We start from the raw sequence: 14,229 nt of genomic DNA, 5'->3' as shown, positions 1-14,229 counted from the left end.
TGATGCTGTAGTGTTTGCCTTCGCCGCCGCCGTCTTTATGTGTGCTTTAAAGCCCAGCACCCTGTGAAGCTCTACTCCTAAGTACCTGATACTCTCATTTATTTCGATGCGAGTGCCCGAGATCGAAAACTCTGGCATGCTGTAACCCCTCTTTGTGGTCAGTATCACCGCCTCTGATTTTCTTATTGACAGAGCTAGGCCGGCGCTTGACATCCACTCGGCTACTCTGTTCAACGCCTCATTCGTTGCGGTCTCCAGTAGCCAAGTCATGTGGCCATTAACATAATCCGCAAAGGCCACCAACTCCGTAGACGATATACCGATCACGTTCCCTCCTGTATCCATATCCATATCTCGTCGTACATAATGTTCCAGAGCAATGGTCCCAGTACAGACCACTGCGGGACTCCGCAAGTAGCAGCTCTCGAGCTCCCCTCGTATGTGACCGTCCTGTTGCTCAGATAACTTTGTAGGATGCCGACAAGATAGGCAGGTACTCCCTTATCTTGCAAGGCCTTAATTATTATCGGCCATTTCGCCGTATTAAACGCGTTTGCCACGCCCAGGGCTACCACTGCGCACAGTTTCCTTCGGTTTAACGGCCCGGATCCAGCCGCGTCCACTACGCTCATGACACGTTTGATCGCGTCCACCGTCGACCGCCCCCTTCTGAAACCGTATTGTCGATCGTTTCCGTTGATCGATTTCGTTTTCCTCGAGCCACTTTTCCATTCGCGACTTGATGACCCTCTCGAAAAGCTTTCCTATTGTGTTCAAGAGACAGATGGGACGGTACGACGATGGAACGTCCAACGGCTTGTCCCCCTTCCTCAAGAGGACCAGCTTAGCTACCTTCCATGGTTGCGGAAAAACACTATATTTACACAAGAGTGGCCCAAGCACGGAACCTTGTGGGACACCGCACGTGGTAGGTATTGAGTTCCCTCCGTGTACCACCGTCCGATCACTTAGGTAGCTCTCTAATATACCGACAAGATAGGGGGGCATTCCTTTATCCTTCATAGCTTTTACTATTCTCGGCCATCTCGCTGAATTAAAGGCGTTCGCCACGTCCAGCGCCACGACTGCACCTAACCTAACCTTTTTTTTTTTTTTTTCTGTTTGAATCGAGGACCGGAGGAGGAACCGCGTTAACATTACTTCTCCTCCGGCCATCATCGTTTATTGCACATATAAATAAGATTAATTTAAATACACAATAACTGCGTCCTTGGGCGCACCCACACCACAACCTAGCAGCCCTTCCTCAGCTAATGCTAATATAATATGTGACTGCCAGGAGGTGATGCTTTTGAGCTTACAATCAAAAAATATAACGTGCTTAGGGCGTAGTCTTGAGACGGTGGACACCTACGCTCCCATCAGTCTCCACGACCCGGCAAGAGCCAGCTGGTCTCGAGTCACGTACCTGTCGACGCCTCTGTCACGCACGATCGAGCACCTGCCTAGCACGCTCCTCCTCCTCTTTGAGACTAATGATGGCCTCTACCATCTTGTAGAAAAGACGGAGCCTCTCTTCAGCCTCGGCTAGGAGGGCCCCTCTCTCCTCGGGGTCTGTGGGGAGGGTGTCGAATTCCGGCCCACACAGAATGTCATGAAGGTCGGCAGTTGTCGGCTGATGGCCGAGCCGAGATCCCAGCTCGGCGCGGTGCCCGGTCCAGTATTCGCATGTCAGTAGCGTGTGTTCCGCCGTGTCAGAGTCGGCTGGGCAGTGGTTGCACGCAGCGCTGGGGGCCCTATCTCTCTTCGCCAGGTACTGCTGGAAGCACCCGTGGTTGGTCAGTACCTGGGTCATGTGGTAGGTCGAGGGCACCCCCACAACGGTCCTCTCCATCCACCTTGACACGCTGGGAATTACGCGGTGGGTCCATCTCCCTTTCATGCTGGAATCCCACCTCGTCTGCCAGAGCATGAGTGTCGCCCGTCTCTCCTCCCGCTTGATGGTCGCTTTCGACGGACCTTCTGCCCCGGGGTCGGCGGCTGCTGTGGATAGCCGTGCTCTGATCCTGACCCTTTCTAGGGCCACTAGATCCGCCGGAGGCATTCGTGCCATACCTAACCTAACCTTTTTTTTTCAGTTTATAACCGACGGCGCCGCGGGAACTGCTTTCGCATTACTTCCGCGACGCCACCATCGTTCATTATACATAAAGTTAATACAATTTATATAATGTTTTACACCTGTGTTTTTTTTTTGGGTCCCCTAAGGGCGCACATTTAAATTAATTTTATTACATTTTATCGGGTGAGGAAATAACATTTTGGCTGAAGGCCTGCTCGACGCCCCAGTTCAAGACTGCAACAACTATAAATACTAGTTTTCCAGGAGAGCAATTTGAAAATATTTGATATCTTGAAATGTTGTAATTAATATTGTAAAATTGAGATAAAATGACCAAATTTGGTATGCATCATTGACTTAATGTTCTGTTTTGAATGCTACCTTGCTTTTTTATTTTTATTAAAAAACAAGCAAAATTTAACTACATATTGCAGTTTTGAATTGAAATATCGCAAACATTTATGCAATAACTAGACTTATTGCGTTATTGAACTGAACTATTAAACGCAAATATGCAACAAATATATTATTATTATAATAATAATATTATTTTTTTCCATTAATGAACTGAAAAAATTTAACACTTTATCAATAACCAATTTTAATATTTATTATTAAAAAACAAATTATAGTATAATAAAAACAATAGATCATAATTATATGAATATTTTCATTGCCTAATGAACTGAAGAATAGATCAACAAGTTTAAGAAAATAGAACATTAAACAGTTTATCAATAAGTAATAACCAATTTTAATAAAAACTTTAAAAAAATATTAAAAAAAACAAATTACTTAAAGGTAGATAAAAAAAAAACAAGTATTTCACTGTAAATTAATATTTGTTAAAAATATGTTAAACAATTCGTCTATAACTTAATTGAACTGTTTGGTTAATCGCTTTCATCAGCTTCAGTATTTATTGCTTTAACTTCAGCTTCTAATATTTCATAGAAGGACCAGTGGTTCTTTGGGATTGCATTGGAATGACATAATGATATCAAATCTTTTTTTTTTTCAAGAGATATTTTAATGTCAGAGTTAAGGTTAAATAATTTTAAATCAACTAATGATTTTCTGCATTTTCTTCTTATGTCAATTATTTTAAAATCGTTATCTTTGTAACTGGTTTTGTATTTTAGTAATGTTGGATTGTCCTTTTCAATTTTTATCATTTTTATTTCATTCCATAATACATTTTCTCCATCCTGATTTATTTATAATTATTACCAATATCTGATGACAATTTTTTTAGATCAAAAAATTGATCCTTTTGAACCTCATGAACAGTATACGGTTTGCCATTCTTCTTGGCAGATTTAATTACAGATACCCACTGTGAAGGTTCATAAATTGGGCCACTTTGGAGTATTCGCTTTGCCTCTCCTTCTATCCGTGCATGCATGGAGTCACCTTCATTCTGTGTATGACCAACAATTAAACCCACGTTTATCTTGTTCTAATATTCCATCATTATTTTTATATATTGTGGTAAAAATCATTCTACTTGATACTGCTAATGTAGACATAAACTAGGTCTTGCATACTCTAACATCTTTATTTTCTATAGAAAAACTGTATTTATAATTAAGTGATCTATTACTTGTTAAACGAGATCTATATTTGAGATCAATTTGAGAAATATGCCTCAATATAAATTCCCGTTGACTATTTAAATTTCCAAGTGACCAATATCTCCGAAAAATGTCGGCACGTTGAATGTTAGTTAGTATTTTTGAGCACTTAAGTCTACACTTGTCACTGCATACAGTTCCCATTTTTTTTTCTGCGACTACATTTTTACTTTTTGAACTTGTGTACTCTTTTCCTTCATTTTTTAATTGTTTAGTTATATTTTTCTTCCACATTGCTTCATTCCTTAGTCTTTTCCTCGTCTTTTCTTTTGTATTTTCATTACTAATTTCTGTATTAATGTAATTTGCTGCATCGACTGGTAAATGGGTTTTATCTTTGTCTGTGTCATCATAATCAGAACTTGATAAACCTTCAATTGAAAAATTAAAATTATAAAATAATAATATTAAATCAATATTAAATCAGGTGTATAAAAAAATATTTTGGAAGTCAAAAAAAGTTACTTATTAGTTATTACTCAATAATTTATTGGCATGGATAGGTATGGATATACAGGATGGAAATGTATTGTTTGGTTTTAACATTGTTGCTTTTTAAAAATATACTTTTCTTAAAATTAAAATTAAATAAATGTACCTAATTCTTAAAATTCATAATTTTCTAATAATGTTAATGTTTTATTAATTTCACTCACGAGAACAAAGCTGTAGTGGTCCTTGTTAGTTATAAGATTTAAAAACCTGACCAATATTTAAATTACTAGTTACAATTTGTATGAGACACAGCAATAATTTAAGAAAAGAAGTGACTCTTAAAACTAATTTCAATTTTAAACTTTATTGGCATCCTGCTAAGTTATTAATAATAAAAAATTTAACATACCCAAATCAAACTCATTTAAATGTTCTATTTGTTTATCTTTAATTGAGTTGAGAAGACTACATGGCTGCATAGGAAGTAATTCTAACCATTCTTGTTCGTTAGTGTCTCCAAAATCTGAATAAAAATAATACATAATAATATTGTAAAGTAAATAATTATTATAACAATAATAATAATTTGAGTTAAATAATGCTTCAGAATAAAAGGAAAAGTTATTATACTTTAGATACCAACATTTAACCAGATTATACTTACATAAGTTATCTGCTTTTTGCTCCAATAAGGTAATGCATGGACTAAGTGGCTTATTAGTAGGTTGCAACTTTAACCATTCTTCTTCTGTGTTATTTTGGTCCTCAGGTGAAATGTAATCAATATGTGTTTTATCTGTACTTATAATGTCAAGATTAGACATAGAAAGATATGCATTTGTTTTAATCAAATCTATAACAAAAACAAATAGGAATGGATTTTTAGTTATAAATTAATGAGTAAAACAGTATAAATATTGAATGATTTAATAAAATATACCTGTACTATAATCAGCCAAATCATCTGAGCTTTTGAAACTTGTTGAACTTATTGTACTACTTGGCTTTAAAGTTTTCAACCACTCTTTTACTTAATGATCTTTTTCTTGTACATTATTAATATTATTATGATTTAAATTTAAGTGTGATATGTTGTTGTATGCTGTTCTTGAATCACAATTATCATTAATTTTTAATTGTATAGCCTAATTAAAAAAAAATCAAAGTAGTATTATTACGATAGTAACATATTTGTTCATTGTAAATTATAAATTACAAAAAACATTTTGTTTTGACTGTGAAAAATCAGCTATGTATTTAGCTCTTTTATTTTGCGCTTTCGATAAATGGTGCATTGTGGTGATTGAAACAATGTTTTAATATTTAATAGTAGTATTCTAGCACAGTATAACTACGAAAACGTTAACTATAAAAATATAAAAACGACGTGAACTGTGAAGAGGTGAGGTCTGCGGTACAACTAGTATGGTAGAATGGTCGTCCGAAATCATTTGTCTACAATTTTTATCATTGAATTCCGTATACCATAATAATAATATTAATATTATCATTATTGGTTATTGCAAGTTTCCACGATTTAATAAGATAATAATATTATAAATTATCATTAATCGTAAATCGTGCTGGTCGCCACCAATATTATTATGAAGCAAAGCATTTAAAAATAGAATAATTCCCAATATTATTTAAGGTAATACTTAATAGTGCAACACTGCAACAAGTCAACATGATGCAATTAAAATAATTATAAATATAGTTCAATACTGTAACTTATTTCTATTTTTAAGTTATAGTACCAGTTCAATATTGAACTAAGTTTACTTGGTACAGTTTTGAACTGTTATAAAAGGGAAAATACAATAATTCCATAACGAATCAAGTGACTTCACGGACGGAATAATTTTTTGATATTTTATTGCGTTATTGATTTGAAAAGCATGTTAAAAGATGAATCCAAAAATGTATCAGTTCGCTTTAGCAATATTTCGAGTTGTTGCAGTATTGAACTGGGGCGTCGTGCTGATTTCGTTTGTCTGTTCTCGACCCGGCTTCGCTGCCCGCCAGTCTTGACTTCTCGTCCGTCGCGTATTCTCCTTGAGCTGTTGTGGAGTTCGCGTGTCGCTGTTGTTGGTTTCCTAGTTTTCCTTCTGTTTCCTCCGTGTGTCTTGCTACTGCTGCTCGGTGCGTTGGGTCCCCGGTCGGCGGAGACTTGAGGCTTTCGGCCCGAACGCCCTTCCCCATCAATCGCGATCACCCGGACGGTGACCAAGCCGTGCTGTGGGTGTCCTACTAATGCCCCGGGGCGCACCTGCCGCTGTGGGGCAGTTTCGGATGATGGTACTGAGGCGCTGGGTGATCTAACCGTTTGGTCCCCGCTTCTCGGTTGTCTTCGCATCGAGCCTTCGGTCCGTTGTCGGTGGTTGGAGAGCGATGTTGGCCCTCTCTGGTCGCTGGTGTTGACCCGCCGGTGTTCGGTTTTATACAGTTTTCCTTCTGTTTCTTCCGTGTCTCTTGCTGCGTGCTGCTCGGTGCGTCGAGTGACCGGTCGGCGGTTTCTTGAGGCGTTCAGACTAGCGGCCTTTCTCATCAATCGCGATCACCCGGACGGTGACCAAGCCGTGCTGTGGGCGTCCTACTAATGCCCCGGGGCACGCCTGCCGCTGTGGGGCAGTTTTAGATGATGATACTGGGCCGCTGAGTTTACTAGCCCCTGGGTCCTCGTCTAACCTTCCCGGTCGTCTTCGCATCGAGCCTTCGGTCTGTTGTCGGTGGTTGGAGGGCGAAGTTGGCCCTCTGGTCGCTGGTGTTGACCCGCCGGTGTTCGGTTTTATACAGTTTGCCTTCTGTGCCTCCCCCGTTGGCCGGAACCGGAATCCCGTTTCCAGTCGGCACCGCTTTGAGGTGGGGGTAGGACTCTGCCGACCTACCTTTTTTTTTTTTTTTTTTTTTTATATATTATCACCGATCGACAGAGGCAAACTGTTTGCTTGCGCGACACACTACTTGCCCCTGCCGACCATCGTTTATTTGACATAAAAAACGACAACTTATATGAGAAGTGGAGGGCCAATCTCCCTCACACTAACTCTTACATAGCAACATAATGTACATATTACTGTGGGGCTCTATCCCCACAACTTTGCTCTTCGAGCCACATTTTAATTTACTTAATTAGTAGAGCTAATTTGTTTGAGCCGCTTGCAACTCACGTTCGTCCGCTTCCTTCTTCGTCAGTACCGCATTTGCAAAATTGACCACCGCATCCCACTTCGACTTGGAAGCAACCATGGCCGCTCCTATCTTCTCCGACGTAATTTCACAGCCTAGAGCAACTTCAACTTCCCTTCTCAGTCTCCACCACCGGTCACATTTGAAAAATGTATGCTCCACATCGTCATGAACATGGTCACAGTACATGCATACTGCGTCATTCCGCTTCTTGAATCGAAAAAGATATGCGTTGAAGCACCCATGTCCAGTTAGAAACTGGGTAATGTGGTACCCTATTTTCCTTTGCTGGTTTTTCATCCATTCTTGGACGTTCGGGATCATTTTGTGGGTCCACCGGCCGTTGGTTGACTCGTCCCACTCGCGTTGCCAATTGACCATTGTCCTTTTTCTCGCCTCCCGTTTGGCGACGTCCGTCGCGATGCCAGTCTTACGGTCCCTCTCGACTGCTGCCCTTTCCTCAGCCAGAAAATGGATAGGCACGATGCCCGCAACCACCATTATCGCTACATTAGACACCGTACAATAAGCGCTTGAAACTCTGAGCGCCAGCTTCCTTTGTGGAGAAGACATTTTATTCTTGTTGCACTCGTGACCAAGTGCTCCATACCAAATTGGGGCAGCGTACAGAAGTTGCGCATGCACCACGGTGGCTAACAGTTTTCTCTTTACCGCTGATGGTCCTCCTACGTTCGGCATTAGCCTCGATAGTGCCGACGCTGTTTTCGACGCTTTTTCACTAACCACCTCTATATGTTTCCTAAACCCTAGGACAGAGCTAAGTTGGACCCCTAGATACCTGACACTATCGCTAAGTTCGATAACCGTGCCGTTGATTTGGAAGACCGGCTTTGCGTATCCCCGCTTGGTGGTGAGCATAACCGCCGTTGATTTGGTACTGGTTAATGTCAAGCCTTGTCCAGCCATCCATGCCGCCACCATCTGCAATGCGTCATTCATATTTCTTTCCAGGAGCCATGTGTTGTGTCCGGTTGCCACTATAGCCGCATCATCAGCGAAGCACACAATGTGAATGCCATCCGGATACTCCAACCGCATTACCTGCCGACCTACCTAACCTAACCTAACCTTTTTTTTTTTTTTTTCTGTTTGGAATCGTGGCCAGGGAGGGAAATATGGATTCCCATTGCAGCCTCCCTGGTCACATCGTTTATTATCAAAAAAACAAAACAAATGATTACAATAAATTAATAGTTAATACAAGAGTAAAATTTGGGGGCCTCTAACCACCCTGATTTTTTTGGCCTTCAGCCTACATAAATTAGCTTAACTATGGTGTAATTAATCTTGGCGTGGCTGACTCTGCCTATCCCGCTCCATTGCTTGTTTGGCCTCCATGATATTCTCGACCATCCTCCAGAACTCCTCCTTCATCCTCGCCGCGCTTGACATAATTCTCGTTCGTACTGCGTGGTCGTCTGGAAGATCCTAGATTTTCGGTCCACATAGTAGTTCCTGCACATCTTCAGGGCCCGGAGGTCTACCAAGGGATCTCCTCAACTCCTCTCTAGCGTTTTCCCAGTGGGGGCAATCAAAAATTGTATGTTGTGCATTGTCCATCAGTGAGAAACAATGCGGGCAGTCTGGGGAAATTGCTTTGCCTCTGTCACACAAATACTTCTGGAAACAACCGTGCCCAGTTAAAGCCTGGGACATGTTGAATGTGACTGATCTCGGTCCTTGGTGCCACCATCTGTTTAGATCTGGAATCAGTGCCTTTGTCCAGGACGCCTTCGAGGTTTTTTCCCATTCAGCCTGCCAAAGCTGGATTGTCACGCTGCGTAGCTCGGCGGAGGTGAACCTTACACCCGTCTTCCTGAGCTCAGATGCTCTTCTGCGTTCGAGTGCCAGAAAGGGGGCTGGGGGGAGCCTAGCCAGCACCAGTGACGACATGACGGAGACTGTTCTGTAGCATCTGGCGATCCTCAGGGCTGCAACTCTCTGCGCTTGCTGGAGCAGTCCCTCGGATTTCTTGACTCCAACGACACTGTCCGCCCAGACTTGGGCCCCATACAACAGCCGGCTGTGCATGACGCTCATGAGGAGTTGTCGTTTGCACTGTGATGGTCCCCCAACGTTGGGCATCAACCTCCCGAGGGCGACTGCAGATCTTTTTGCCCCAGCTGCAACTGTGCTGGCGTGCGCGACGAATGACAGTCGTGTGTCCAGTTGCACCCCAAGATATCTAATATTTCCCTTGACCGGAACCTGGAAGCCTTGTACAAATATCTGCGGTGAACGGAATGAATGTTTCTTTGTGAGGACTACGCATTCAGACTTGTGCGGGGCCAGGGCCAGACCGTTAGCCGTCATCCAATCCGCTATGTCGGAGAGATTCGGATTCACTATCTGTTCGATTAGTTCAGGGTTGTGCGCCACAGCTACCAGCGCCACGTCGTCTGCAAAGGCTATGAGTTTTGCGTCCTGGTGGATTGGAATGCGCAGGATGCCGTCATAAAAGAGGTTCCACAGGGTGGGTCCCAGGACTGACCCCTGCGGCACGCCGCAGGTCACTGATAGACCTGCTCCGTCCGGGATGCATTCGTTCCCAATCAGCAGCTGGCGGTCCGTCATGTATGACCGCATGATCCGGATCAGGTATTCCGGAACCGCAGATCTTTGTAGTGCTGCGTCGATAAGCATCCACGGGGCTGTGTTGAACGCATTCTTTACATCAAGAGTCACGACTATGCAGAGGTGCCTGTTCTGTACCGGCCCGCTACCTGCTGCACGTGCCACCTTCAGGACTTCTTCCATGGCATCGATGGTCGACCTGGAGCGCCTGAAACCGAACTGAAGGTCGTTGAGGGCTTCGGCTGCTGCGATGTGCTGGTCCAGACGATTGAGGATAAGTCTCTCGAGGACTTTGCCGGCACCGTCTAGCAAGCTGATGGGCCTATGGCTGGAGGGTTGGCCTGGTGGTTTGCCTTGGCCCTTGTGCAGCAAAACTAATTTTGCGCGTTTCCAGCTGGACGGAAATTCGCTGCTGGTGAGGCAGGCGTTAAATGTGTCCAGGAATATGCCCGGATTACGCTTGGCCGCTAACTGGATCACTTCGTTTGGTATGTAGTCAGGTCCGGGCGCCTTGCCTCGCGGGAGTTTGTTAACTGCTTGTGCCAGCTCATCCCTGGAAAATAACGGCACATCGACCTCTGGTGGCTCGTGCAAAAAGTTTGGAACGATCATCCCTAAGGCGACTTCATCCCAGTTGACGGGTGGCAGTGCTGGGAATAGGCTGCGAGCGATCTCTGTCTCCTCGTGCTCATCCATGGCTGGTGTCCGGCGTCCTAGCCTCTTCGTGACCAGCTTGTAGGGTACACCTCAGGGATCGTCGTCGACCGACTTGCACAACTCTCGCCAGCTGGTCTCTTGTGCTCGACGGATAGTGAGTCTCAACGTCTTCCTTGCGTTGTTGTATTCCTCGAAGGCATCGCCTCTGCCCTCCATGCCCGCTCTTCGGCCTGCTCGCTGATAACGCCTACGGGCAGCTATGGCGCTTCTCCGCAGGGCAGCGATTTCTTCGCTCCACCAGTGCACTGACTTCTTGTTGTCAAATTTGGTTCTGTGGGGCATGGCTGCGTTACAGGCCGTTTCCAGGTAGCCGGTGAGCCGTTCCGCATGTTCCTTTGCCGTCGCATTGTCGTGGAAGTGCGGGAGGCTGGCTTGATTCCAATGTTCTTGGATCTTTTCTATCGAGAGTTTCTTCACTGACCAGCCGTGACTCTGCGTTGAGCGAGTAGAAGTGCGGGGTCGTGGTGTGCCCGATTGAGTTACAGTGAATTCTATGTAATCGTGATCACTTGCTGTGTGCTGATCGGCAAGGACAGACCAGTCGTGAACCAGATGGCGTCTCCCTTGCAGGGGACGTGCAAAGGTCACATCTATTACCAAGGCGGCGTTGACTCTCCTGTAGGTGGGCGTGAGTCCCTCGTTGCACACATCGAGGCCCAGCGCCGATGCGAAGTCGGAGAGTAGCGCTCCTCGCGCATCAGCAGTGGTGGAGCCCCACTCGGCCGAGTGACTGTTGAAGTGCCCTGCCACGATGAGGTCCGCTTCTGGGCCGGATTGACCGCGGATCGAGGCTTCAAGTCCGACAAGGAACTGATCGAATTCTTGAAGCGTACAGTTCGGAGTAATGTAGCAGCTGTAGTACAGGATCCTTACGACTTTGGTCCAGGCGAAGCCGTTCCCGGAGCCGCGGTCGGATATGGACGCTGCTGATCTGGTTGGGATGTATATGGCACATTTGCTGTCTGCGCTAGACGCCCATTGTTGGTCGTCCCCAATTTCCTTGTAGTAGTCGCTAATGATGGTGACATCGATGCCGCGCTCTGAGATGGTTTGCATGAGTAACTGCTGGGCAGTCCAGCAGTGGTTAAGGTTGATTTGAATAACCTTAATCATTTTGACGTGGAGGGGTTGGCCGCCTGGGCAACGATTGCTAGCCTCTTTCCACCTCCGAGGTTAGCGTTGGCGTTGACGGGGGTACTTGACAGGAAGCTACGAGATGCCCGACTTCCCTACATCTGAAGCACTTCCTCTTCTCTTGGCCGGTGCAGTCGGCGGTGGTGTGCACGGCGGCGAGGCACTTCGAACAGCCTTGGCTTTTGGAGACCAATTCTTTGATGCGGCAGAGGGCCCATCCGATCTTGAGCTTCTTGAGACGGGCTAGCTTAGGTTAGGTTAAGTGGGTTAAGGCTAAGGGGCAGGCGGGGTACGGTCTTAAAGAAGCTAGCCCTAGAGCTTCGAGTTAAATGAACTGTAATCACAAGGGCTCGGGGCAGGTCATGCTCGGTGCTAGCGAAATGACCAAGGACCTCCGATTTCCCTGGACCACCTGTACCTTCCAGGGTGGTAACCCGGTGGTTTAGAACACGCTAAGCCACAAAAGGTTTGAAATGGGTAGGAAGGCGGGGGGGGCGCTCGCACAAGGCTACACCCTTCCCATTCTGTGACGAGGTGTGCCGCGGATTGTGACACAAAGGTGACGTCGAGATGGGACTCAGAAGCCCCCCTGACGAACGTTGGTTTTTTGCCTTGGTTGCAAACGACGAGGCCTAGTGCGGCAGCAAAGTCAGCCAGCTTTTCTCCTCTTGTGTTTTCTGTAGGGCTGCCCCATTCCCGGGATTTAGAGTTAAAATCTCTAGCAAGTAGGATTTTGCAAGATGCCCCTCTAATGCTTGCCTCGAGCCGGGCTAAGAAGTCTTCATATACGTGCATCAGGACATTGGGGGAAATGTAGCAGCTATAGGTCCTAAAGCCCCTAATCTCCACCCATCTGAAGTCTGCGGTTGGGGGTCCGATGGCGTCGACGATGGCGTCACCTAGTACCACCACTGCACATCGGCTGCTGGTGTCCGCATACCAGCCGTTTTCCTCCCTGCCGCTACGGTGCTGCTCTGACACCAGGAGAACGTCCGCCGCTGTTTCACTTGCCGTAGCAAGCGCAAGCTCTTGTGCCGCTCTACAGACGCCCACGTTGATTTGGATAAACCTAATCATTGCGAGGGTTCGCCGCCGGGCGTTTTGCCACTTAGCTGCGCTTTGAAAGCTGCGCGTGTGTCCTCAGGGGAACTGCAGGAGGCTGCTTGGTGGCCAGAGACTCCGCATTCACGGCAGCAGTTTCCTCTGTCAGGGCCCTTGCATTCGTCGCGGTTGTGGCCGAAACCAAGGCATCTCGGGCACCTGCCTCTACCACGTTCCTCCCAGAGCCGTAGGCGGCAATTGGTGAATCCTACCCTCAGCTTGCCGGCCGCCAGCGTCTTCTTCGCGAGTTTTGCCGAGAGTGAAACCACCACCCACTTCTGGCCCCTGCTCAGCTCTCTCGTCAAGATTATTTTTACTTCTTCTGGCCTCGCGTCTGTCACATCGCAGATGGCCTCCACAATCTCCGCCGAATCTGCCTGGTCGTCCATGTCTTGGATCACGATCTTAGTGAAGTGGTTCATCTCCCTCACATCGGCCTCAGCACCCATCACCGACCCAATGGCCTCGACGATTGGCCCTGCCGATGTGTTTTTGGGGTTTAGCCGGACCAGTAGGTCACCATCTCTCGTCCTGGATAGGCCCACAATATCTTCTGAAACCGCCTTGACCACTTCACTGCCCTTTACCTTCCTCAAAGTTTCCGCGTATGCCCCGTCCTTAACTCGAACCAAGATGGCTGGGGGCCGTGTTCTCGGTGGCCTTGTTGACGCCTTGGTATTGGCTGGTAGTACAGGGAAGTCCTCGCCTTGAACTGGTCCCTGTGCAGCTTTGCTCTTTGGCTGTCCAGGTCTCCTCTTTACTACTTCAGTCCACTGCCCGGGGTTCCGATCGCCGCCCGCGATGGAGGCAGCTAGTGCCGAAATTTGTCCGCCCTGGATGGTGAGCCTACTGCTTATGGCTTTTACTTCAGCCAGTAAATTGTCATCCGTGGTACTCTTGCTCACAGGGGCTGTGATCACCGGGGTCTTGCTAAAAGTTGCAGCGTGTTGTGCCTATTTACGCGCTACAACTGCCAGCTTGTATGCTTCAATCGCGTCGACCATCGCCGACTGCACTGGTTTTGCCACGTTCTTGGCCTCGCGAACCGCGTTCAGCGTGGCGTACAGCCTCCTGCGACCCTGTCAAGGTACTCTTTCTCCAATTTGTTTTTCTCCTCTGTTATTTTAGCGAGCTGGTCTGCCGTTTTACTGGAGTAGTCCTCCAGCGCTGCCTGGACATTTTTTGAGCTGCTGGCGAGGAGCTTGTCTGCCAGTGATGTCTTTTCGGATGATTCGCCGGGTCCTGTGGTGGGAAGGTCCTTCTCCTGTCCCTGCTGCTGGTCGTCCGCCATCAGTGGTAAGTCGCAGTAGTAAGTCTTTAGTGGGTGTCCATCCAATCCGA

At 46.1% G+C, this 14,229-nt stretch overlaps 1 protein-coding gene across 1 annotated transcript; it reads right to left on the bottom strand.

The window, feature by feature from the left end:
- Positions 1-10,683: 10,683 nt before the first annotated feature.
- LOC132953154 (uncharacterized) lies at positions 10,684-11,766 on the bottom strand. Its single transcript, XM_061025688.1, has one exon. It carries the CDS (start codon positions 11,764-11,766, stop codon positions 10,684-10,686), a length of 1,083 nt encoding a protein of 360 aa, XP_060881671.1.
- Between the last annotated feature and the right edge of the window lie 2,463 nt (positions 11,767-14,229).

The sequence above is a fragment of the Metopolophium dirhodum genome, chromosome 1 (genome assembly GCF_019925205.1).
Source record: "Metopolophium dirhodum isolate CAU chromosome 1, ASM1992520v1, whole genome shotgun sequence".
NCBI lineage: Eukaryota > Metazoa > Arthropoda > Insecta > Hemiptera > Aphididae > Metopolophium > Metopolophium dirhodum.
This window is presented reverse-complemented; position numbering and strand designations above follow the sequence as displayed.

Bases quoted from the DNA above. Each gene is read 5' to 3' on its own strand.
- LOC132953154 (XM_061025688.1), bottom strand. From the start codon at position 11,766: ATGATTAAGGTTATTCAAATCAACCTTAACCACTGCTGGACTGCCCAG.